This window comes from Ambystoma mexicanum, chromosome 14 (genome assembly GCF_040938575.1).
Source record: "Ambystoma mexicanum isolate Mex_15411 chromosome 14, UKY_AmexF1_1, whole genome shotgun sequence".
NCBI classification, from domain to species: Eukaryota; Metazoa; Chordata; class Amphibia; order Caudata; family Ambystomatidae; genus Ambystoma; species Ambystoma mexicanum.
Genome location: NC_090940.1, coordinates 650,122,854 through 650,141,362, shown reverse-complemented (window position 1 = coordinate 650,141,362; position 18,509 = coordinate 650,122,854). Strand labels below are relative to the sequence as shown.

The 18,509-nt window shown below is 47.0% G+C and overlaps 1 protein-coding gene across 1 annotated transcript in view; it reads right to left on the bottom strand.

Annotated features, from left to right (window-relative positions):
- Nucleotides 1-3,508: 3,508 nt before the first annotated feature.
- The window catches only part of COA8 (cytochrome c oxidase assembly factor 8), a 65,567-nt gene continuing 50,566 nt past the window's right edge, over nucleotides 3,509-18,509 (bottom strand). Inside the window, exon 5 of the mRNA XM_069638162.1 lies at nucleotides 3,509-4,272. Within this exon, the coding sequence (XP_069494263.1) occupies nucleotides 4,176-4,272 (97 nt within the window). The 3' untranslated portion in view covers nucleotides 3,509-4,175. The remainder of the gene's footprint in view (nucleotides 4,273-18,509) is intronic.

The following is an 18,509-nucleotide window of genomic DNA, read 5'->3' as shown; positions in this document are numbered from 1 at the left end:
CTCTTAATGCGCCATCATTTACCAGCGGGGCTCAACCAAGCCAGTTAGCTGCGCTGAAGCTCCGCATACCTAAGGGAGAAAAAAAAAGAGACATTTTAAACATAGAAAAGCATGCAGGATAGCAACAAAACTAAAGAACAGCAATAAGACCTACCTGAACAATATCAAACGGGCCGGCGTCAGTGAAGTAACTGGACCGCACTCGCCCATGAAAGACAAAGCGCCCCTGCAAAGAAGGCAGGACGGAGAGCATGCCTAATTCTACCCCAAGGTGAGGAGAGGGCGCCAGAGGGACTGAAAGCATACGGGGTGGAGGGAGGATACTTACCCCAGTCGGTCAGTCTTGTACACAGTCCTGCTGTATTTTCAGGCAGAACCTTCCCCGCAGACCACATCAGGGCAAAGCTGAGAAGCATACCAGCGAGTAACCCGGCTGGGTGGCGTCCCTGTGGATACCAGGTGAGCGTAACAGGATGTCAGTGTCAGAGTGACTGTGCAAGTTTGGCTGGCGGTATACAAAAAGATTGTAGGTGGATTGGGGATTGTTAGTGAGTTTGATGGGTAGCATTTCATAACCAGTGGTGGGCAGGATGGAGATAGGTGTGATCTGAAGAGAGGTGTTGGTGATGAATGCCACTCCTCCTCCAGGTGCATTAGTTTGGTCTGCACTAAATATGGAATAGTTAGGGGGGATAGCTAGTGAGAGCAGTGGGCCTGAGGCACTCTGGAGCCAGGATTCTGTGGTGGCTAGGATGTCAGGGCGGTGGTCTAGTGCAGTGTTATGGATGATAATAGCATAAGCTCCTAGTGAGAATACGTTAATTAGTGCACAATGACTAATCTCCCCTCACTAGCGTGAGAAGGGGGTTTAGATTCTATTAAAGACAAGGAGGCGAGTATTATGCATTACAATCTTTACTCTGAAACCACAGCAGCAAAGAAAAAACTTTTACAAATAAAAAAAGTTGTAAAAACAGAACTAAATAGAGTTCAATGTCAATGTAAGGGGGTGCACCACAATCCATCATGGAGGACATGTCATGCCCTGCAGGAGACCAATGAGCAGGGACCCTCCTCTATATAAGTCCTTTACTGCAATCCCAATTCCTCTTTCTGTAGCTGTCTTGAACCAGACGTCCACTGCACAGACCAGATGATAAATTATGAAGACAAATCCAGCGAAGCTCCCGTATCACGCAATCTCCACATCTTGTGACTGTGACCCACGTTCCTGAACAGAACTTCTCAGCTCGTAGCTGTAAGAACAACAAACAAAGAAGGGTGGGTGGATGGGAAGAACAACAAACCAAAGAATGTTCTCTCTTGAAACTCCTGTGTATAGGCACGGTATACAGGTCATGTCATATCAAGGGTGGGTGGGATAATACTCGCCTCCTTGTCTTAAATAGAATCTAAACCCCCTTCTTACGCTACTGGAGGGGGATTAGTCATTCTATGGCAAGACAGGAGGCTCATATTATGCAAGTTTGAAGCCCTTGCATCATATTAATTACAACATGATCAATACAATAGTGACAATACCATAATAATAGGAGAAGTGTTTTAAATGTTTCTATTTTGACCAATCAACTGATTGCAAAAGTATTCCCGATGATCAGGGAGTGTGAAAGGGGATGCCAGAGCGCCGGCCAAGCCAGGACAGCCCAACACAGGAGTTAGCTGTAGGATAGAGCCTTTGGATAAGGCCGGCTCTGCCTTCCGGCTCCAGGGTTCCATTACTGTAGGCAACAGCCGATTGAATGGAACAAAAGCAGTATGTGGCTGCAGGGCTGATAGCCCAATGTTGATGTTGGTTATATCAATGTCGGCCATCTTGATGTGGCAACTCGTAGCCTCCGATGAATGCAGGCATGTTGGAGTACCTGCGGGGGGATCTCTGGAGGCCTGCTCTCCTAAGCAGTGGGCATCTTAGTATCAATAATAAGGAGAGTGAGGATCATTATTGGAACATTCACCTTCGTCCTAGTCAATGAAAAGAGTGGACATTAACTAAGAATAAAGCTTTATGTCTGAATGGAAAGAACAGAATAAAGAACCAAGGGATAAGACAAGAAGAAAATAAAAAATAAAAAAAGGAGTAGTCAAAGAAAAATTATACTTGAAACTGTAAGATGCAGTATCAGAACTGTGGGACTTAATAAATATAGTTACCAAGAACTGCATAAAGATCTGCTACTGAAGTGAATCTGGTGAAGAACCAGCTCACAGGAGCAGAGACTCATTCTCCAATGCTTTGTGTTGTTCCAATAGTGGTAGGGTCGGAGTAGGGTAGCTTTGGGCAGTGGATTGATCTTGATTTGGACTATCACTGGACAAGCACCTTAGTTAAATTGGTTAGGCAGTGAACACCCTTAGTATAGGGAAAAGTAGGAGTTTTTCACTTTTTGTTTAATAAATCAAGATTGAGATCGAAGATCAGAGTCTGTGTCCATCTTCTGACCCACCACAGTGCAAACACAGGAAGGCATTTGGAAGTGGTTATGTGGCTAAAGGAGAGATGGAGGGAGAGACGAGTACACAACTTTTGGCATAGTTGGCAAAGAAGATATTGTGACAAAGTGTTTGGTGCAGAAGAATGAAAGGTTGCAAACAACTAGTGGAGAACTTGGTGTCAAGAATTCTGCTTTGTGACATTGTGTCACATGTTCTCACAGAGCCCGGTTTCCTTAAAATGGTAGACCACTTCTTGGTCTTAAAGGAAACTAGCAGAAGTACCCCTTCTCTGAATGGCTTCTGTAGACAGACATACCACTGATCCTGTAGGTCACTGTTCCGATTCGCTTATCGCTTGATGTGCTTTGCACCCTGAAGTAAGCTGCACTGAGACTGGGCACATGTGGCTAGCTGACATACCCTGGAGCAGAGTTTGGGGCGAGAGTTGGTGTGCTGATGCATACTGGGACCTTCTGTGCCCTCTCCCCACCTCACCGTGGTGTAGTTCATTGCAGGGCATTGCGATGCAAATAACTTGAAAACCGTGCATCCTAGGGCCTGGACCTCGACTTTTGTTCCTCATGTCCAGACTGATCCTTCTACAACCATATTGATGTTTTGATGATTTCAGGCAACCGTCTCATGTGTGAAGGTGCTTGAATCCAGGGAATGGGGTGGGGTGTCCAAATGTCATGATGCTAGTAATGTCCAGAGGGTCCTAACAGGTACCTATGTAAAATCTGGTGCAGATTGGCGAAACAGTGTGGAATTGTATAAGGAACAACGCTTCGCCAAGCCACAAACCTACAAATAAATTTTGACTTGTGCTTAAATCCAGGGAACGGGGTGGGGTGTCCAAATGTCATGTAGCCAGTATGTCCAGAGTGTCTTAAAGGGAAACTATGCAAAATGTGGTGCAGATTGGTGAAACGGTGTGGAATTGTATAAGGAACAACGCTTTGCCACAAATCCTGTCAAACACATTTTCACACACACATATATACTCATCCACACATAAGCAGAAAGGTATTGCTCTGCTGAAACAGGCACAACATTTTCAAATGACTAATTTATTTCAACAATCTGTTTTTCTTTCAAAAATTTACAAATAGCAATAATAGAATGCCAACATTGCTGAACACTACATATGTAGTGTGGTATTGGTCAGATGTGTTTTAGTACTTTGCAGGGCTTTAGAGATCTAGCCAGTGGTTTTATAGTTTTGTTTTTTGTAAAACTCTGTTCTTCTTTAGGTGGCAATGCAAAAGACAGATTTATTCACTTTTATTGATTTAAGATGTTGAAACCAGTGTGCCTCTCGTTGTGAGAGCCTGCCATCTTGTCTAAGACATGGGTATCCATACCTTGTTAAGAAAGATCAGGCACTTGAGCTCAGTTGTTTATGGTAAATATTGAAGGTGGTAATATTCCTGTTCTGTGGCGATGGATTGGAGCGTGTTATGCCTTTACAAGATTTGTATTATGGAAAGTACAAATCAATTAACGTATCATCTGAGCAAGACTTCCACAGGTACCAGAAATCATCGATGGCAGACCAGGTTTAAAGCGCTGCAAACATCAAGGGGAGCGTAGTGCAGACAACACAAAGACATCCATGGCACAGCAGTTCATATTCTGACGTGGTCGCGCCCACCGACATCGATCTTCATCTAAAATGTCCTGAGCTGAATTTACACATCTTCAGATCATAAAAACGGTCTTCAACTTTTGGACTTCCACATAACCTTCAACCAAATTCTCTTAATTGCCACTTGTCCCATGAGAAATGTGATGGTAAAATTTCGTTTATACCAGTCCCTGGATTAATACAAAAATAACAGAAAGGGAAAAAAGGAGAGAGAAATATAAATAATTGGAATAGCTTATGGGCACATGTGTGATATAAAGCTTTTATATTCTGAAGCCTTTTCAACTCACAACAGGCTGTAACACAGCTCCTAAGTATCCCTCACTTTCGCCAACCGGCCCAACTGTCCCTAGTTCCTAAATTACTGTTTCCATGAAGGATGGTACTTCAACATGCCGGGAGATGTGGAGAAGGACTGTGGGCCATTGTAGACATCGTGGATTAGGTACTAAGAGTGTAAACGATTCCACAACAGAAGAGTAAAATATGTGAATGGTTGTGTTACGCTACTTCCCTGTTGTGTGAGCAGAGTATAGAGCAGGATTTGCATGGGGGTGGTTTGCACAATCAGACCAATATTCTCAGAGCGAATGTTTCTATGCTAGGAGAAGTGTAGGCAGAAGGCATGTAGGGTAGACCAGGTGCTTGCCCTGGAATTCCATTTGCAGCCACCCCAGAAGGTGACCGAAGCTGCCTTTTCTCTGAAAGTAGGTACAAACACCTTCTCGAAGGAAGGCTTCTTGGACAAAGTAGTTCCTGGGCATTCCAGGGAATATCCACAGGGAATTGGATGCCTTGGAAGACCCTGCTAGTAGCATTCCCTCCACAGGTGACAGAATGGGAGATTTCATGGCTCTTTAGAGTTCTTTGAAAGTTCAGGGAAGAAGGTTGTTGATGCTGAAAAATCAAAAGAGTGAATGGGGGCGATGTCCTAAGATTTGCCCTAGCCTTAGTGAATACAGAATATGGCTTAGATCTACAGGCGACTGCTGCACACTCCCTACTGGGGTTGTAAGGATAGCAACTGGAAACAGTGGTCTTGCATGTATAGGAAATGTTATCTTGCTGGCTGGCATACATTCAAATTCAAAAGGAGAGTGGTTGGCCGACATGGCATGAGGAATTGATGCAGATAAAACCTCTGCAGTGTTCTGTGCACTCCATGTGGCAGCCAAGGGACTACCTCAAGGATAAACCTGAAAACATGTTCCTGCCAGAGAACGAGTGGAAGCATGCGTTAAGTGGTACTAGATGGCTGGACATTTCCTTCCCGTCCAGTGCTGCATGTCATGACTGCCAAATGCACAACTCAATTTGTGCAAGGGAATACTGTCAAATACATGTCCGGTTCTCTTTTACGACTACAGGCGTTGCTGGGGGTTGGGCTGAGGGGACTTTAGCCCGGGGTATTTTGGTCGTAGCCCCAGATAGAAGCTCAGGGGCTACAACCAATAGGCTAGCTAGCCCAGAGTCCCATCAGTCCCGACATTAGCATAGCCCCAGATCTTTTCCAGACCTAGCAACTCCCCTGCCGGGACTACTTCCATTTGTTCTCCACAGAAGAAACAGTTTGTTTGGCCCACACATACCTCACAGTTAACTAGGTACTGTGTTGGATGTGGAGGGGCAGGGTACAAATTCATGGGTGACAGACCTAAATCTGGCCTGTGAGAGTTTACTACTCGGTCGTCCCTTATATATTCTGCAATTGACGCCTGAGGCAAGTAAAAGTAATTAAAATGATGAGACAAATAAGTAGTGTTGCTGCGTACAATACATCCATGCAGGTCAACAAATCATAATTTTTCGTTTTTTCTGAGAAGCACCACCTGGTAAGGTAAATTCATTGATATAGAGCCTGTAGACTCTATAGCACGCTCTATGGTGGTATAAACAAGTCTACGGGTGCTCTAAGGCTACTTATTTTGGCTTAGGTGGCTCTTTAGCAACACTATTTGTTTTGCTCATAAGTGGCACTTTAGCAGAATGTAGGTTGGCAAACCATGTTCAGACATAATGCGCAGGGGGGAAGGATGGGATTGTGGGGCATGTTAGGGAGAATTCTCTGTTTAGGCTGAATTTCCTAACCTAGTGAGTCCCCCAGCAGCTTTGCTGGATTTCTGGAGTTTGTTTTTTCCATCCTGCCAAGAGTGAGACTCTTTTTCTCCCACTCTTGGTCATGAATGTGTGTAATTCCTTTGAATGTCCATGTGTTCTATGGGCTATGGGGTCTTTTACTCCATAGGGTCTCATCTATTTTACTATGTGTGTTACAACGCACCCTCCGTGCCATAGCACTAGGGCGTCCTAGCGGACCTCCATCATAGACTCCATTCCCGGGGACTGACTACTGTCTCCCCGGGCATGTAAAGTCACCATTGGCTTTACTAGACCTAAATTTACTAACAGAACTAGTACAAACCATCCTATTGTGGATGTACTAGTAGGGGTAATTCGATTACTCCTGGGTCTGTTATTCGAGGGGGCACTGTCCCGTCCCCCCTCAGCGAGTTTTGGCTGGTGGCAGTGGAAACTACTTGTTATATTCGACCCCGAATATAACCATATGGGATTCTTCCCATTGTTGGAGATTGATACTTTTCCTCGTTTATCTCTAACATACCACCTATTTACTTATCTTAAATAAGTCTATCGGATGGTATTTTCTGCCAGAACTCGGTTGTTAAAATGGCGTCTGTGTTCGTCTCGGTGACTCCTAAACCAAAGGTTGAGCCCTTTGTTCCACTTTTGGCGGGCTTCTGTACAGAAACCCTCCAAAGTGGTGCCATTCTGTCTGGGTTACCACAGGGGTGTGGGAGAGGGTTTTGGCACCCTGGACCGAGTTGCCTTGCCAACTCTGGTTGCACTCTAGTGTGATTGGCCCAAGTGGTGAGCCACCCCGCCCACCACTTAGCGTGTTTTGATTGACAGCTAGGCTGAATGAATGGGGGTTTTCTGCATAAAAGCAGGGCTTTTGGGACTGGATATTCAGAAGTCGCCACAGGACCTAAGAATCCGACGAGGGTAAAGCTGAGCCGACCTGCAACGACGACACCTCCGGTGGAGCCCTGCGGAACCGACTCACCACTTCCCGACGACAGAGGCGATCTCCCTGCCGGAGAGTCTCTTCCCCTGACTGGTGGGAACAACCAGTCCCCTTTGCTTTTTTCTTCGCTCCAGGACGCAGTGGTCGAATTGCCCGTGCAGAGCACCTCGGCAACCGGATAGCCACTACCCCTGTACCGCGTCCAAAAGGTGGTGCCTTGTGACGGAGCACTCCGCGGCTGGTCTCTTCCCTGGTGGTGCACCGGACTTCACTTTTCTTCGACGACAAGATCATCTCTACTCTTGGCAAAGACCCGACGTGCATCCACCACCAGGAACAACTGCCCCCGCCGGAGCTCTCTCTCCACAAACAAGGTACCGTGTCCGCCTGGCTTCCCTTTCTGCCGGATAGAGTGAGGTGTCTTAATCCTCGCCTTTCCATTAGGTCGCCTCCAAGCTTTCTGTAACATGTTGTTCTGAACTGGTCCAATCTTTCCATAACAATTTGCGATAAAGACTCGAAGCGCATTTCCACTAAGATACTTTTTGGGACATATCGCCTTGCCTCTCTCCGAGTGGGCCTGGCCTCTGAACTTTGGAATCTACAGTGGTTCCTGTCTTCTTGCCTTGCATTTGTTCTTAAAGGTATTGGTATCGAGTTGATTTCTTAACCCGCCTTTTCTCTCCCGTCCTAACGAATACTAGAGTGCCATCTAGGTTAAAGCATACACCTCTGTCTGCAAATAAGTGATGCCGTTCAACCTAGACTTTTCGAACTATTGTTAGGGGGATTGATATTTTCCGTATTGAAATTGTGATTGAAATCGTTTGCCGTATTGAGTGCCAGAGTGTTTTCTATAGATGTGTTCTTATAAATAAATAACTATATTTCTTTACACCAAAGCCTTGCTGCGTGTTTGCTTGTCTTACTGTGTAGATTGCCCTATTTTGTATACTCCACATACTGCCTAACTCTTCTTGAGGGAAGTCTGACTGCTCAGCCACAGCTACCAAGTGAATCTGTGTGGTACAGACTGTTACCAAGTGGGTTGACTGCCAAACACCTGTAGTCCTAAATCTTTTGCAGTGGTCACAGAGGGAACTGCACAGGTTTCCGCCTAACACTGGTGTACAGCGGTGGGATTTGTATCGAGTATACAGTTTAGAGTGCTTTTTCGACAGTTTAGGATAACTAACCACAAAGCTTAGCACTAAAAAGCAACTTTCAAAAACAGGTCTACTATGGAAGCTTACAATCGAGAATCCTTGTCATGTGAAAATACTGAGAGTTTACGAGCTCTCTGTAGGCAAGAAAATCTTTCTGTAAGAGGCAAGAAGTTAGAACTGATAGCGAGATTGCTGGAAAACCAAAGTCTGGGTACTGGTTCAGAGGAACCAACTTCTCCAGCAGATGTTGATAACAGTGATGGTGTTGATCTAAATCATAATTCTGACGATAGTGATGAAGAGGCTGAAGAGGAAGGAGAGGCTAACGGAACTGTCTCCCCTGCTCCTCTACCTGCCTTACCAGCTGTACCTACTGGGCCTATAACAGGTCCCACATTAAGTCCTCAAGTCCTTGAACTAGAAAAAATGAAAATAGACTTGGAATTCAGAAGGATTACTGCTCAAACTGAACAGAAGCACCAAGAAATGCAACAAATTCTTAGGCTCCGAGAAATGGAGCTCAAGCATGAGTTAGAAATGAAAAAGTTGTCTGTCGAAACTGCTTCTGTCTCTGGCTCTTCTAGAAGCTCCAGTCCCAAAAGACCCCGGATGCCAAAGGAATTAGTGGGTATGTATGAACCGAGATTGGATGTATTGGATTGGTTAAAACTGTTTGAGTACAATCATGGGCTCCAGGAGATCACCGGGAATGATTAACTTCCCTGGTTGTTCTCTAGGCTCCCCCCTGTTGCGACTGATGTGGTAATGGAGTTGGGGGAGGCGGATAAGAAGGATTACGAAAGTGTGAAACTAGCTTTGATAGCTAGATTTGGGAAGACCCCTTCCCAGTATCTTAAGAGGTTTAGAACCCTCAAAAAGCATGACGGTACCCCTTGGGCTACCTGGGCGAGTGAAGGGTTGAAAAACTTAGAGGGATGGATTAAGGGTTACAAAGTGAACACTTATGAGGGTATGAACAATCTTTTTATGTTGGAGTCGATTTATGATGCCTGTTCTCCCGAGCTCAGACAGCACTTGGCTGATTCGAAGGAATTGGATTCCCGGAGGCTAGCTAAGGCTGCTGACTTATGGGTTGCCAACAGGGCTACTCATAAGGATTCTGGGGCAACTCAGAAAAAGGATGAGGGAAAACAGCCTAAAAAAGACTCAAAAGAGAATTCGAATAACTCCAATTCCAAAGAGGGCCCCAAACAAAACCAGAAGGGTAAGCCACAAGGAAAACCGCAGCAGAATAGTGTGTCTTCTGGTGCCAAACCGGAAGGAGGCCAGAACAAGCCACCATTCCAAAAAGCATTCGGTAAATGCTTTGTTTGTGGCTCGACTGACCATGTGAAAGGAGATCCCAGATGTAAGGGTAAACCTTGAGGGGTCCAACTTGTCTCCTTAGCCTTCGCTCCAGAGGAGGAAGTCCAAATGGCAAGTGGAAACTTTCTACTGCTAGCTGATGAACCCATTGGAGTCTCAGCCAGTGTTTCTTCAGTATCTCTGGGGTTGTGGGAACAACAGAATTTAGACGTCTATAATTCTATCCCTGATAATACTAAAGAGTATTATAAGGACAGTGTCCAGGTGAATGGTCAGGAGACTCCTGCCATTAGGGACACTGGGGCCAGCATAACTGTGGTGGATAAATCGTTTTTTCAGGCTGAGGATGTTGCTAAGGCACCCAAACGCCTCACCAAGTTAGCTGGAGGGCCTGTGCAGATGCTTCCCCAATGACCAGTTCTAATCCAGTGTAACGACATGACTGTGAAGATACCTGTCAGCATACAGAGTGAGGTACCAGGACGCGTACTGTTGGGTAACGATTTGAAAACTCTCGGAGTTGTATCGCATACTCACAGACCTCCTAGTAAACGGTTACAGGAGCTAACCAGACCTGCAAGAGAGAGGACCATGCGCTGTACTCTCCAGGAGATGATGAAGAAAGAAATCACTCCTGCTCCACTGGAATTGTCGGCCGCTGTCTCGAAGAAACCAGGAGCGAAAGGGAAACCTAAGACTTCTACCCCGAAACCAGCAGCCAGCATTTCTGTGCAACCAACCAGGACTTCCCCGCGGTTGTCCAAAAATACACCCGTAACTCCACCTCCAGCAGAGGCTGAGAGGGAGGTACAACCCTGTGTGGTAGAATTAGACTCTGACGAAGAGCTAATGGAAGGCCAGGAACTCATTGGAGATCTGGATCCTGTTGACCATCCTGAGCTGCAGTCTTTACTGGCAGAAGGTGGACCCACCAGGGCAGACTTCAGTAAGGGACAGAGAGAATGTCCAACTCTGGAAGGTCTTCGCCACCAGGCCGAAGCTCAGGCTGAAGGGCAAGAGCCTGGGACATACAGGTTGCACTGGGAAGATGGCCTCTTCTACAGTGAACCGACCGAGTCTGCACCTGGAGACTACAAGCGGCTTGTAGTACCCCAAGAGAACAGACCACAGTTCTTGCAGTTAGCCCACGAGATTCCTTTGGCTGGTCACCTGAGTTTCAAGAAGACTAAGGAAAGGCTATCTCTCTACTTCTATTGGCCAAAGATGGGGGCCGAAGTAGAAAAACACTGCAGGAGCTGCCACACCTGCCAGACCTCTGGTAAGGTTGGCTCCAAGAATGTGGCACCTTTAGTGCCTCTCCCAGTTGTGGGAGTCCTGTTTGAGAGAGTAGGGATTGACATTGTTGGTCCCCTTGATCCTCCAACCTCCTCAGGCAACAGATTTATACTTGTTGTAGTAGACCATGCTACTGGGTATCCTGAGGCAATTCCTATGAGGACTGTTACAGCTCCGGCTGTGGCTAAGGCCCTCCTTGGTATTTTTACCAGGGTCGGGTTTCCTAAGGAAGTAATCTCTGACAGGGGGTCAAACTTTATGTCCCACTACATGAAGGCCATGTGGAAAACCTGTGGAGTTACTTACAAATTCTCAACAGCTTACCACCCACAAACCAATAGGTTGGTAGAACGGTTCAACCGAACCATGAAGAGCATGATAGGTGCTTTAGAGGAACCCCTTAAGCGTAAATGGGATCTTCTACTGCCATGCCTTCTCTTTGCTTATAGAGAAGTCCCTCAGGAGGGAGTAGGTTATTCTCCCTTCGAACCTCTCTATGGTCATCCCGTCAGAAGTCCATTGGCCCTGATTAAGGAGGGGTTGGAGAGTGCTCCTTCCCCCAAGACAGTCAGAGTGAATGACTACGTGATAGGTCTGCGGAGGAGAATGTCGCACATGATGACAGAAGCAAGCGATAACTTGAAAGCTGGACAAGCATTGGTCAAGCACTGGCACGATCAAAAGGCTAACATGGTTGAGTTCGCTCAAGACCAGCTCGTTCTCGTTATGATCCCAACAAGGCAGAGGGCCTTGCAAGACAAATGGATGGGACCCTTCAGAGTTGTGGGTAAACTCGGAGAGGTCAACTATCTGGTGGACTTGGACAATCCCAAGGAGGCTCCGACAGTCTTCCACACCAACCGACTCAAAGCGTATGTCTCCCGACCTGATGTAGGAGCGTTGCTTCTAGCATCATCCGAGGAAGAAGAAGAGAGTGAAGCTCTTCCGGATCTCCTCAGAGGCTTTCCTTTGGACGAAAAAATTGAAGGAGTAAATCTCTCTTCCAATCTGACACCCGAGCAACAAGAAGAGTGCAAATCCATGTTGAATCAGTTTGCCTCTCTGTTCTCGCTTTCACCAGGCTTGACCCCTTGGGGCCAGCACGACATACTAACTGGTGACTGTCTGCCAGTCAAAAGCAGAGGATACCGAATGTCAGAAAACGTACGAACCCACATCAAAGGTGAGGTCAGCAAGATGCTTGATCTCGGGGTAATAGAGCCCTCTACTAGTCCATGGTCTAGCCCAGTTGTGTTAGTACCAAAGGCCGGATCTAAAGAGCTTAGATTCTGCGTGGATTATAGAGCTCTTAATGCAGTCAAGTTCCTCAGCACATTTGACTTGACGTCAGGCTATTGGCAAATAGCCCTGACAGACCATGCCAAGGAGAAAACGGCATTTTCTACCCCCGTTGGCTTATACCAGTTTAAGGTAATGCCTTTCGGATTGAAGAATGCACCTGCTATGTTTCAACGGATGGTAAATCAGGTTCTGAACGGGATGGAGGACTTCTGCATGGCATACTTGGATGACATAGCAGTGTTCAGCAATTCCTGGGAAGAACATGTAACCCACCTGAGAGATGTTTTGCAGGCTCTTGGACGAGCCAATCTGACCATAAAGGCAAGTAAATGCCAAATTGGACAGAGTAAGGTAGTCTATCTTGGACATGAGGTAGGAGGTGGAGAAATAAGGCCTTTGCTCAGTAAGATTGACGCTGTGCAAAGCTGGACAACACCTACTACTCAAACCCAAGTGAGAGCCTTCCTAGGCCTCATTGGGTATTACAGGAATTTCATCGAGAACTATGGGACCATAGCTTCTCCACTGAATGTCATCTCCTCGCCCAAATTTCCTAAAAAGGTTAGATGGAACGAGGAGTGCAATCAGGCTTTTGAAAACCTGAAAAAGGCTCTTTGCCAAGCCCCAGTACTCAGAGCTCCTGATTACCGCCAACACTTCATTGTGCAGACAGATGCTTCAAATGTAGGAATAGGTACCGTACTCAGTCAACTGGATGGGAAAGGTAGGGAGCACCCCGTTTGCTTCATCAGCCGCAAGCTGAAGGATCCTGAAACAAGGTGGGCAACAATCGAAAGAGAGTGCTTTGCTATCGTGTGGGCTCTGAAGAAGTTTAGATCGTACTTGTATGGTTTTACTTTTGTCATTCAGACTGACCACCAACCCTTGAGATGGTTAATGCAAATGAAAGGGGAAAACCCGAAACTATTGAGATGGTCGATCTGCCTGCAAGGGTTTGATTTCACCATTGAGCACAGGTCAGGGTGTCACCACCAAAATGCTGATGGTCTCTCTAGGATGTATGTCATCGACTAGCGGTACGAGATTCATCCAGGAGTGGATTAAATCCTCCTGTCCCTTAGTCTGGGGGGGGGTGAGTGTTAGGGAGAATTCTCTGTTTAGGCTGAATTTCCTAACCTAGTGAGTCCCCCAGCAGCTTTGCTGGATTTATGGAGTTTGTTTTTTCCATCCTGCCAAGAGTGAGACTCTTTTTCTCCCACTCTTGGACATGAATGTGTGTAATTCCTTTGAATGTCCACGTGTTCTATGGGCTATGGGGTATTTTCTACATAGGGCCTCATATGTTTTACTATGTGTGTTACAACGCACCCTCCGTGCCGTAGCACTGGGGCGTCCTAGCGGACCTCCATCGTAGACTCCATACCCGGGGACTGACTACTGTCTCCCCGGGCATGTAAAGTCACCATTGGCTTTACTAGACCTAAATTTACTAACAGAACTAGTACAAACCATCCTATTGTGGACGTACTAGTAGGGGTAATTCGATTACTCCTGGGTCTGTTATTCGAGGGGGCACTGTCCCGTCCCCCCTCGGCGAGTTTTGGCTGGTGGCAGTGGAAACTACTTGTTATATTCGACCCCGAATATAACCCTATGGGATTCTTCCCATTGTTGGAGATTGATACTTTTCCTCGTTTATCTCTAACGTACCACCTATTTACTTATCTTAAATAAGTCTATCGGATGGTATTTTCTGCCAGAACTCGGTTTTTAAAATGGCGTCTGTGTTCGTCTCTGTGACTCCTAAACCAAAGTTTGAGCCCTTTGTTCCACTTTTGGCGGGCTTCTGTACAGAAACCCTCCAAAGTGGTGCCATTCTGTCTGGGTTACCACAGGGGTGTGGGAGGGGGTTTAGGCACCCTGGACCGAGTTGCCTTGCCAACTCCGGTCGCACTCTAGTGTGATTGGCCCAAGTGATGAGCCACCCCGCTCACCACTTAGAGTGTTTTGATTGACAGCTAGGCTGAATGAAAGGGGGGTTTTCTGCATAAAAGCAGGGCTTTTGGGACTGGATCTTCAGATGTCGCCACAGGACCTAAGAATCCGACGAGGGTAAAGCTGAGCCGACCTGCAACGACACCTCCGGTGGAGCCCTGCGGAACCGACTCACCACTTCCCGACGACAGAGGAGATCTCCCTGCCGGGGAGTCTCTTCCCCTGACTGGTGGGAACAACCAGTCCCCTTTGCTTTTTTCTTCGCTCCAGGACGCAGTGGTCGAATTGCCCGTGCAGAGCACCTCGGCAACCGGATAGCCACTACCCCTGTACCGCGATCAAAAGGTGGTGCCTTGTGACGGAGCACTCCGCGGCTGGTCTCTTCCCTGGTGGTGCACCGGACTTCACTTTTCTTCGACGACAAGATCATCTCTACTCTTGGCAAAGACCCGACGTGCATCCACCACCAGGAACAACTGCCCCCGCCGGAGCGGTCTCTCCACAAACAAGGGACTGTGTCCGCCTGGCTTCCCTTTCTGCCGGATAGAGTGAGGTGTCTTAATCCTCGCCTTTCCATTGGGTCGCCTCCAAGCTTTCTGTAACTTGTTGTTCTGAACTGGTCCAATCTTTCCATAACAATTTGCGATAAAGACTCGAAGCGCATTTCCACTAAGATACTTTTTGGGACATATCGCCTTGCCTCTCTCCGAGTGGGCCTGGCCTCTGAACTTTGGAATCTACAGTGGTTCCTGTCTTCTTGCCTTGCATTTGTTCTTAAAAGTATTGGTATCGAGTTGATTTCTTAACCCGCCTTTTCTCTCCCGTCCTAACGAATACTAGAGTGCCATCTAGGTTAAAGCATACACCTCTGTCTGCAAATAAGTGATGCCGTTGAACCTAGACTTGTCGAACTATTGTTAGGGGGATTGATATTTTCCGTATAGTAATTGTGATTGAAATCGTTTGCCGTATTGAGTGCCAGAGTGTTTTCTATAGATGTGTTCTTATAAATAAATAACTATATATCTTTACACCGAAGCCTTGTTGCGTGTTTGCTTGTCTTACTGTGTAGATTGCCCTATTTTGTATACTCCACATACTGCCTAACTCTTCTTGAGGGAAGTCTGACTGCTCAGCCACAGCTACCAAGTGAATCTGTGTGGTACAGACTGCTACCAAGTGGGTTTACTGCCAAACACCTGTAGTCCTAAATCTTTTGCAGTGGTCCCAGAGGGAACTGCACAGGTTTCCGCCTAACAGGGCAGAGAAAGTATGAAGGTGCCCTTCGAATGCTTAGGTCTGGCTCAACCAGCACTAAAACTACCTTTAGATCTGGATCAAAAGGCGCTTGAACACCACCATTAGTCTGGCATTTCTTGCTCACTTCCCCCAGAGGCTCACCGTCCCCAGAGCCCTAGTTCTAGACTGGACTACTGCAACAGTCCGTTTCTCAATCTTCCTACTTCTACTCTGTGACCTCTTCGACTTACCAGAACAGAATAACAAGACTTATCCTTGGCCTCAAGCCCAGGGACCGCATCTCTCTGGTGCTGAAATCCCTCCACTGGCTTCCAGTGGCTGCAAGGATCAAGCTCAAGTCCCTCTGCCTAGTCCACACGGCTTTCTGTGACTGTGGCACGCACTACCTACAAAACTCTCTACAACACACTCTGCCTAAATACTCTCCTTTTAGAGCCCTCCCCTCGGCCTCCTCCAACTCTCTGCGGGTGAGCCGTTTCTCCAAACATAGATCTGAGGGTAGAACTTTATCCTCTGCAGGTGCCTCCCTCTGGAACAACCTCCCTGCTTCTCTCAGTCTTGAGCCGGATCTCCTCAAGTTCCAGAAACTCGTCAAGACCTTCCTCTTCTCTTCCTCTTTCTCTCTCCTGGCAACCTCCTTTCTTCTCTGTCTGGCTTCCCTCCTCATTTATCCTCCCCAACTCTGCTCAGTTTCGCTGACTGGTCGCCTGGGCCTCACAGGTCACAGGCTCCCCTGCCAGTCCTACACTTGCCTCCGGGACTCTGCACTTCTGCACTCGGAATATGTTCCATGTGAGGGGCAACCTCTGCACTGAACCCAGGCTCCTCATGGACTGGGCGCACTTGTTCCCCCCCCCTACCCTTGCACTTCCTGTCTGCGCACTTGCACGATCTTGAATGCACTAGGCTTAGCAAGATTGATTGTTCGATCCTCCCTTTGTCTTCCCTTCCTAGCTTGGTTGCGCCTGAAACACTTGTGCATAGGTGCATTATTGATGAGGATCTATCATTAATCAATCTGAACGTCGTCCTGCCTAGTATGGTAGTTTATTGTTCTGTATGCCCTTTTCCCCTCCTTCTCTCCACACTCCTTGTCACACGACAAGTCGTTAGGCCTAGGATGGCAGTTTATTGGTTGTATGCTCTTTCCTTCTCCCCCCCCTTCTCTCCTGTCATGCACTTGCACTAGTAGAAATGCCTCAGGCCTAGTATGCTAGTTAATTTTGCTAGATCATTCGGAAACTTCAAGGCCTAATAATTACTACTGTATTCCCTTGCTCCCTTCCTGCCCTGAAGCACTTCAATTGTGTATAGGCGCTTTACAAATAAACAATTAGAAAGAGGCTGTTTTTTCACTGCGAAATTAGTTTTGGCTCATAGGTAGCACCATCTATGAGGCTAAAAGATTTTGAAGCAGTCCGACCTTAAACACGTCCATTAGTTTTGGCTCACAACGGCGTTGTCAGCACCATTAGTTTTAGCTCCTAGGTGGTGCTTGTTAGGCAGAAACCTGTGCAGTTCCCTCTGGGACCACGGCAAAAGATTTAAGACTACAGGTGTTTGGCAGTAACCCCACTTGGTAGCAGCCTGTACCACACAGATTCACTTGGTAGCTGTGGCTGAGCAGTCAGACTTCCCTCAAGAAGAGTTAGGCAGTATACAGAGTATTCACAATAGGTCAAAAGAACACAGTATAACAAGTAAACACTGACCAGGGCTTGGTGTAAAAGAGATATAATTATTTGTTTAAAACCACATCTAGAAAAACACACAGGCACTAATAGGAAGCAATTCAAAAACACGGTCACTAAAAGATATACACTCGCTTAGAAGAATTTTAGACAAGTTTTAAGTAAAGCCCCACTTATTTTCAGACAGCGGTGAGCGCTTAATGCAGATGGCACTCTAATAATTCGTTTTAAAAGGGAGAGAAAAGCAGAGAATAAATTGAAACAGGTCCCAACACTTTTACAAGAACATAACAAGAGAGGAAGGCAAAGTAAATCCGTGAAGTTGGAGTTCAGTAGGATGGATCTACTTTAAGAGGATCAAACGAAATGTGTCCAATGTCACACGGTTGCAGTGCACAAAAGTCTTGAAAAGGTTCAAAAAGAGTTGGACCAAAGAAAGGGACCAGTTAGAAGGTCAAGGCGGCCAGCCCAGTCCAGAAGGTTAAGGGGTTATTATTACCTTGTAGCAATCTTTAGAAAGGGAGGCCTGGCGGACACGGTACCTTAAAGTGGTGAGAATACTCCAGCGGGTGCAGTTGTTCCTGGGAGCGGATGCAAGTCGGTGCTTCGTCCGGGGGAAGAGAGGATCTCGTCGGGGAGGAAGACAGGAGTCCGTTGCACTGCCAGGGAAGAAACCAGCCGCGGAGTTTCTCAGGTAAAAGGAGCGGTCCTTTGATTCGCGGTCCAGTGGTAAGTGGCTATCCGGTTGCCGGGGTGCTTGGCACAGGCAATTCGACCACAAGCCGGTCTGGGGTGCGAAGAGAAGAAGGTAAATTGGTTGTGCCCACCAGTCAGGGGAAGAAGCCTCTCCAATCGGGAGATCTTCTCTGTAGTCGGGAAGTGGCGAGTCGGTTCCACAAGGCTCCACCGGTGGTGTCGTCGTGGTAGGTCGGCTCAGCTTCTCCCTCGTCGGATTCTCAGGTCCTGTGGCGACTTCTGAAGTTCCAGTCCCCAAAGCCCTGCTTTTATGCAGCACACCCCCATTCACTCAGCCTAGCTGTCAATCAAACATGCTAAGTGGTTAGCCGGCTGGCTCACCACTTGGGCCAATCACACAAGAGTGCGACTTGAGTTACCAAGGTAACTCAGTCCAGGGTGCCTAAACCCCCTCCCATACCCCCTGTGGTACCCAGACAGAGTGGCACCACTTTTGGAGGCTTCTGTGGAGAAGCCCGCCAAAAGGTGGAACAAAGGGCTCGACATGGGTTGGAGTCACAGAAGAGAACACAAATGCCATTTTAGAATCGAGTCCTGGCAAAAAATACCAACCAGTGAATTAATATTAAATAAATAAACCGGCTGTATGTTCGAGGCTATGAGAATTA